At 40.0% G+C, this 8,113-nt stretch overlaps 1 protein-coding gene across 1 annotated transcript; it reads left to right on the top strand.

Moving 5' to 3' along the window:
* The first annotated feature begins 4,367 nt into the window (after window positions 1-4,367).
* Window positions 4,368-8,045, top strand: LOC117431645 (DNA damage-inducible transcript 4-like protein). Its single transcript, XM_034052827.3, has 2 exons — window positions 4,368-4,672; window positions 6,243-8,045. The coding sequence occupies exons 1-2, from the start codon at window positions 4,381-4,383 to the stop codon at window positions 6,740-6,742; spliced, it is 792 nt and encodes a 263-aa protein (XP_033908718.2). The 5' UTR covers window positions 4,368-4,380; the 3' UTR covers window positions 6,743-8,045.
* The last annotated feature ends 68 nt before the right edge of the window (window positions 8,046-8,113 follow it).

Here is an 8,113-nt window from a genome sequence, read left to right as displayed (position 1 = left end):
GGCCCGTGACCATGTTAAATGTTCCTGGGTGTCAGTTTACTACATATGATCCTAGTTTAGTTTGATCTCTTGTGCAATGCATTTGTTCAGCTTCTTCCTCCCTGTCGAATAGGCACATGTTGCTGCTGCTGCTGCTGCTTGCAGCAATAGGAGGTTAGAAGTGCTGCATGTCCAGAGGAACATGGGTTCACTTTACCAGCTTTACACACCCACTGAGACGTTTGCAGCATTCACAGAAAAAGCACTGGCTCAGAAGACTATTACCTCTGACACCAATAATACCCCTGTATCTACCTGCAAAAATAACACCCCTGTATCTACCTGCAAAAATAATACCCCTGTATCTACCTGCAAAAATAACACCCCTGTGTCTACCTGCAAAAATAACACCCCTGTATCTACCTGCACAAATAACAATCCTGTATCTACCTGCAAAAATAACACCCCTGTATCTACCTGCAAAAATAACACCCCTGTATCTACCTGCAAAAATAACACCCCTGTATCTACCTGCACAAATAACACCCCTGTATCTACCTGCACAAATAACACCCCTGTATCTACCTGCAAAAATAATACCCCTGTATCTACCTGCAAAAATAACACCCCTGTGTCTACCTGCAAAAATAACACCCCTGTATCTACCTGCACAAATAACACTCCTGTATCTACCTGCAAAAATAACACCCCTGTATCTACCTGCAAAAATAATACCCCTGTATCTACCTGCAAAAATAACACCCCTGTATCTACCTGCAAAAATAACACCCCTGTATCTACCTGCACAAATAACACCCCTGTATCTACCTGCACAAATAACACCCCTGTATTTACCTGCAAAAATAACACCCCTGTATCTACCTGCAAAAATAACACCCCTGTATCTACCTGCACAAATAACACCCCTGTATCTACCTGCACAAATAACACCCCTGTATTTACCTGCAAAAATAACACCCCTGTATCTACCTGCAAAAATAATACCCCTGTATCTACCTGCAAAAATAACACCCCTGTGTCTACCTGCAAAAATAACACCCCTGTATCTACCTGCAAAAATAACACCCCTGTATCTACCTGCAAAAATAACACCCCTGTATCTACCTGCAAAAATAACACCCCTGTATCTACCTGCAAAAATAACACCCCTGTATCTACCTGCAAAAATAACACCCCTGTATCTACCTGCAAAAATAACACCCCTGTATCTACCTGCAAAAATAATACCCCTGTATCTACCTGCAAAAATAACACCCCTGTGTCTACCTGCAAAAATAACACCCCTGTATCTACCTGCAAAAATAACACCCCTGTATCTACCTGCAAAAATAACACCCCTGTATCTACCTGCAAAAATAACACCCCTGTATCTACCTGCAAAAATAACACCCCTGTATCTACCTGCAAAAATAACACCCCTGTATCTACCTGCAAAAATAACACCCCTGTATCTACCTGCAAAAATAATACCCCTGTATCTACCTGCACAAATAATACCCCTGTATCTACCTGCAAAAATAACACCCCTGTATCTACCTGCAAAAATAACACCCCTGTATCTACCTGCACAAATAACACCCCTGTATCTACCTGCACAAATAACACCCCTGTATCTACCTGCAAAAATAACACCCCTGTATCTACCTGCAAAAATAACACCCCTGTATCTACCTGCAAAAATAATACCCCTGTATCTACCTGCACAAATAACACCCCTGTATCTACCTGCACAAATAACACCCCTGTATCTACCTGCAAAAATAACACCCCTGTATCTACCTGCAAAAATAACACCCCTGTATCTACCTGCACAAATAACACTCCAGTAAAAATAACACCCCTAATAATAATATATGAGATAAAACCAGAAAACGAAGAGCCTACAGAAATGAAGAGAATAATACACTTGGTACCCCATTCATTACCTAGAGAAAGTACAGGACAGCTGTTATTTATTTCACATGGCATTTATTTATGGGTTCCGTTACATGGCATGGAATGTTTATTGATAGAGTCATTTTAAAATTCTGTTATAGGAAAGAATATGAAAATAACTCTGAATACACTTCAAGCTATGTTTGTTCCAATGTTTATCCACATATGTGTCTCAGTGCTAGTTATTAATGACATCATCACATTTGGTTACATCTCAAGAAGAGAAACTTTAAAATCAATTTAAAAAGAGGAAACATTTTTAAAATCCATTTAAAAAGAGGAAACATATTTTCAACATGAGTGAGCAAAGAAATGAAGCATGCGGTTATTTGTCAGTTTTTATTATAGATGAGTAGTAACCAATATGGGACTCTATAGCTTTAACACCGTGCCAAGACAGATTGTATCACATGCTGCTAGTGGTGTGATCAAGTCAGCTGGTTTATGAGTCTGTCATAGAAAAGAGCTGGGCAACCAGCAAGGTGTGTTACATCATTCACAGTGATGAACACAGCACACTGTTCAGCATGGACATCTGTCTATCATTCACAGTGATGAACACAGCACACTGTTCAGCATGGACATCTGTCTATCATTCACAGTGATGAACACAGCACACTGTTCAGCATGGACATCTGTCTATCATTCACTGTGATGAACACAGCACACTGTTCAGCATGGACATCTGTCTATCATTCACAGTGATGAACACAGCACACTGTTCAGCATGGACATCTGTCTATCATTCACAGTGATGAACACAGCACACTGTTCAGCATGGACATCTGTCTATCATTCACTGTGATGAACACAGCACACTGTTCAGCATGGACATCTGTCTATCATTCACAGTGATGAACACAGCACACTGTTCAGCATGGACAGCTGTCTATTCCTTACCTCTCAGCTGAAATCCTATATTTAGTGAGTGCTGTCTAATAGGGTTATTTGTCACACACAAGGTGTATGAAGCGGAAGTGGGTGCTGTTTTTCTGGAAATGTACAGCATTGCGTACATGCTTAGTCACTGCATTTCGTAACCTGCCCTACGAGTTACATGATTCAGAATGCTTCCCGTTTGTCCAGACAGAACAGGTATGGAAAGGAAATATCTTTCAAGTGATTCCTGGAAGTACAGCTAGCTATTTTACGTCTTTGCATACCTTCTCTCTGCGGGTCAGGTCACAAGGTGGGATCGGTGTTGGTCTCTTTTCAGCCCCAATTACAAAACCCCAGGCTAATTCACAAGTGTCTCGTAGCCTTCACCTCTGGGTTCAATGCTGCTCAAGTGAGAGGAGTCTGGTGCTCTCAATGTAGTGAATTCCACATCACAACATCCCATTGAAATTCAGCACAATGTAATGGCATGGCGGGGTGTTGAAGAGCTGAAAGTCTCATGTCTCACTGTGTCTGACTTTAGCCAGCCACCTTGAAAGAGAACTGAATTCACAAGAATAACAATGTAAAAAAGGGTCCAAACATTAAATCTCGAATAGAGTACTCTTATATACTTTTCCACTGTACCATTTCATAGCTTTTGAATTGCATTTCAAAAGAGCTGACATTTATTTTGAGTAAAATTCAATTTAAATAAAAAAATAAATAAACAAATAAATAAATAAATAAATAAATAAATAAAAACCTTCCTGTATCACATATTTTACAGTATTTACAGCATCCATCCTCCCCATACAGTACCGGCACGTGTACAAGACTGAATTACAGCATCCATCCTGTTGAGACACACCAGTTAAAAAAAAGAAGAAAACGGTTAGCCTGTATAGGATTTTTTTTTTTTTTTTTTTTTAAACAATCATATGAAACCACATTTAAACAAAGTCTCTGTATGGTACCGGTACGTTATGGGTCTAAATGTTCCAGTATGACCCATTCTAAAATAAGCTGGCTGAACCATTTGAAAAATGAATGATTCTGGAAAGGTGCACAGGATTCTAGAATGACTGTGCATCTTTATAAGCAGAGCAGCCTTTTCTAAAGCTATCACACACGCGCACACATACACACACATAAACACAAACCAGCACACACACACACACACGCACACACACACCTGTCACAAATGTAAATGTGTTACACAGTACTGTACTGCCAACTGTTTACTGGAGAGAGAACAAAAAGTTGTGCATTTAAAACAAAAACAGTTGGAAATCACACATTCTAGAATGCTCTACACTTTCCACACGATTCTAGAATTTTAGTGCTCTAACATTACAGCTGTAATGATGAAATTCCCAACATATTTTGCACTACAGAGAAAACAAAGCTTCCATCAACACCATAGCAACTGGAACTGAATTTGTCATCGACTGTGCAGTGTACACCAATCACATAGTAGAAAGCAGCCGACACCTCCCTCAGCCCATCCCACACGTTACTGCACGTTGCATCAGCAGCCGACAACTGCGCAAGCGTTCTCAGCAGCTGATGCAATGCAATCCGACTCTTCATAAATATCAAGCACAGGCAGCGACTGGAATCCGGTGGTGTTGGTTTTGGTGTGAAGTCCGATGTAACTTGGTCTCGGTTTGCACTTTATCTGTCGCGGTAATGGTTTATTCGCAGGCTTTGGGCATCACCTACGGAATGGGTTCACTTTCGGATGAAGACAGTTTAGCAGAACTCATGAAAAGGCTCGTTCACAGGTTTACGGCTGCTCGTAAGAATAGCGAGAGCCCCTTTGAAAGAGCCTGTGAGACGGAGTCAACGGACCGTTCCGGTAAGTGCTGCAGCTGTCCGTTTCATTTAAACAGTACAATACCAGTACGTTCAGTCACATACACACGCTCAAGAAAGTGAAAGGGGGGTTTAATTCACTACACATGTATGCTGATTTAGTTGTTGTATTTGTTATTTGTATAATTAATACAGAGCGTTTTTAATCTTTTCAAATAGTCCTTTAAAAAGAAACTCCGCAGTAGTAAAATAAAGCTATGACTGTTTCACTGATGGGGTGTATTGTATAGTCAAATAATAAAATAGGAATACATGATAATTATTAATATGGAGTAATATAGAATACCGTCCGTATGCACACACCATATTAATTGGAGTTTCTTCTTCAGCACCTCGCTGTTTCTTTTCATTTCCACGCACACATGAAGAAAATACTGAGGTATTGAAGCGACAGCGGATCCGATAAACAGCATCGACTCTAAAGTCTAAGATTTAAATAACTTCATGATTATCTGATTTTAAATTCGTTCAGACGCTTTTAATAAACACCTTACTGTGCAATACTTTTATATAGTTTAGAAAGTAAGTAAGCTAGTAGTTAACAGTATTACAAATATGAATAAATACACGTAGTATTAAGTTGTGCAGTCTGTGGCATATTTATAGAAATGTAAAGGGTTTAGATTGTCTTTTTAAATACTATAATATGATGATCTGTTCAGACCTGTGAACTGCAGCTTCCGGAATCCAGATTGTGGGTCATGTGATGTGATGTGATGGTAGATTTTCTAGTCAGGACCTGCAAGACATCGGGCTTTCTGTGTAATTCTTAAAAGAGAGCCGAACAAACTCCAACCCATTCCATTATGACTTGGGGTTATAAAAATACTAACATACTGAAAAACAAGTCGGTTCTTGAAGTATCGATATTTAAATTGTTAAAGCCGCAGCAATAACCCACGAAGCTAAATAGGTTTTTGTGTGCTTAATGTGTATTCGTTCATCCTTCCTTCTGTATTAGAAGGTATTAGTTTGTTTAGTGGGTATAAGGACAGGTAGGTTTCAGTTGTATGCGCTGCCTGCCTAACCGTGCTCAGTAATTCAGTACATTCATTCCCTACTCTCGAGCGTGTATGTGCTGTACCGACAGTCTCCAAGCATTCTCACTGCGCCTCCTAGAGACGGGTCCGCTGAACATGTTCGGCTGTGTTTTTTTAGCATATGTAGGTACAGTACGGACAAAGTTATAAATGTCGTTAAGCCATTGACTTTGTAAAAAGAAAGTTGTTAACCTCCCTGTCAGTTGTGTCATTGATGACTAAAACTGACAAGAATGAGTTACCTGATAAGTTTTGTAATGTTCGTTGACATGTTTTCTTGAACAATGGACAACCTAACCTCAAAAGTTGCATTGTAATAAACAGCCCTCTCTTTCTACCCCAGTGCAGTTATTACATTGGTCTCGGACATCCACAATGGAATAGTATGCATTTTAGATCAATATTCCTTTAACAATGCTCTCTGTCCTTATAGATGTGGCTAAACTCAGCTGCACAATGTGTAGCGCTATATGATGCAGTATACATGAACACTATCTTGCTGTCTTGTTGTAGATGAGGAGTGGTTCACCTGCTCTACAGAGAGGGGCTGTATGTACCTAGAGGAGCTCATGGAGGAGACCGCATGGCTGGAGTTGGCTAAACAGATTGAACTGTGCCTGTCTGCTGCTAAGAAGTGTCGGCTGCAGTGCCAGGAGCTGCTCATTCCAACACATCTGAGCCGCAGGATCGCACGGGACATCGTGGGCATGGCTGCCAGCGAGCCCTGCGGACTGCGCGGGGCTGTCATTCATCTCAGTCTGGACATTGACAGTGTCTGCACACCACTGGGGAAGATTGCACAGGACAGCAGCGCACCCCCAACCTTTGAACTCACACTGGTTCTCAAAGCAGACAAGAGCAAGTGCTTCAGTTTCAGGCATTTCTTTAACGTGGGCTCTTATCTTCCTCCAGGGGCCAACAAAGTCCTAAAACTTAGTGCAGGTTTCCGACTGGTGAAAAGAAAACTGTACTCCTCCGATGTTCCAGTGATACAGGACTTCAGAACTGCCTGAGTCATTTCCACAGCAGAGATGTGTTTTAATGTGTACTCCAGATCTGTTCTGCAAAGCACTTTGTTACGTTTAGAGTTGTATTTTGATACAGCCATTACTGTTGTACTCAAAATGAAGAGTTCAATTATGAGGTGCAGGCTGTGAGATTCAGTATTCATGTGAACTTGCTGCTTGGTTACTATGAATGAAATGAAAGATGATGTGAATGTGGAAATAGGAAAATGGAGGAGAGGCAGATATTGAAGGATGTGAGAAAAATAAGGATGTTCAAATATTTCAAATATGAAAACTCTACATATTTTGAACATTTGTTGGCTAAAACACTAAGAAGTGGCACCAGAAATGTTCAGTTGCTTAAATACAATCACATAGTATAATGTATAGAATGTAAAAAATACATATAGAAAATATTGTCAAACAAATATGCATATAGAAACTAATGCAATCATTTTGGTGCCACTGTCCCATTTCTTCTTCTTTTTTACTAAAATGCTCTGAGTGGCCGTTCTCCTTGGGTCTGTGTGCATGCAAGATGCTGTTCTCAAACCCACAGAGTGAGCTGTTCACGTGTTCAGTGTATGCACTTGTGGCCTTTTCGTTCAAATGCAATGCCACTTCAAAGCTCTTATTTATTTATTGCATTGTTCCATTATTTGAAACATTTTTATATAAGTTTTATATAATGTGTGTTCTGTGTGTGACTGAACCATACACTGTGTAATGTGCTTCTTAAGAAGCCGGAAAGTGTTTTGTTTTGGGAGGCTTGCATTAGGATCCTAGCTCTTAATGAATTGTGTTAATAGTCTCCTTGATATACTGCTGACATGCACTTTCCATTAGGATTGTGTGTGTGGGGGGTACATTGCCATGGCATTGCAGGAAACCTGACTGACAGTTTGATTTAGCTCAGTAGGATGCCACTGTGTGTGAAAAAGGAGAACCTTCTCAAAGGGCAGAGAACTGTGTGTGGTTTCTAATAGGTTTCAAATACTGTGTGAAACCTTATCAGTCTTTAGTGAATTTGTCTTGTGATGTTTGTATGTTTGTCAAGAGTGCAGTTCCCATCCCCAAATCAAAGGGCTGCTACCAAACTCTTCATAGGAGTCTCTAGTGTCTACAGCATCTAGTAATGCCTCCGCAGCTCTGCCATGGTCCATGTTTTCTAGCTTCCTGTAAGCTTTCTTTGATCTAATAAGCATGCAGGACATGCTCAGTGGAAACTCGTATTTTTCTAATGTTTTTACAGTGCTGTACCAAATTTGAAAAATAATTTAAAAAAATAATAAAAAAAACACTTACTGATTTTTGTCGTTTATTTTACATGTAATAAGCAGAACAATATTGGTCTCAAACATGTTATATATCGCAATT

The sequence above is a fragment of the Acipenser ruthenus genome, chromosome 22 (genome assembly GCF_902713425.1).
Source record: "Acipenser ruthenus chromosome 22, fAciRut3.2 maternal haplotype, whole genome shotgun sequence".
In the NCBI taxonomy this organism is placed as follows: domain Eukaryota; kingdom Metazoa; phylum Chordata; class Actinopteri; order Acipenseriformes; family Acipenseridae; genus Acipenser; species Acipenser ruthenus.
The sequence above is the reverse complement of the archived record's forward strand: the minus strand, read 5'-3'. Positions and strand labels throughout refer to the sequence as shown.

Bases quoted from the DNA above. Each gene is read 5' to 3' on its own strand.
- LOC117431645 (XM_034052827.3), top strand. From the start codon at position 4,381: ATGCAATGCAATCCGACTCTTCATAAATATCAAGCACAGGCAGCGACT. The intron at 4,673-6,242 runs GTAAGTGCTGCA...GTCTTGTTGTAG, and splicing joins GGAGTCAACGGACCGTTCCG to ATGAGGAGTGGTTCACCTGC.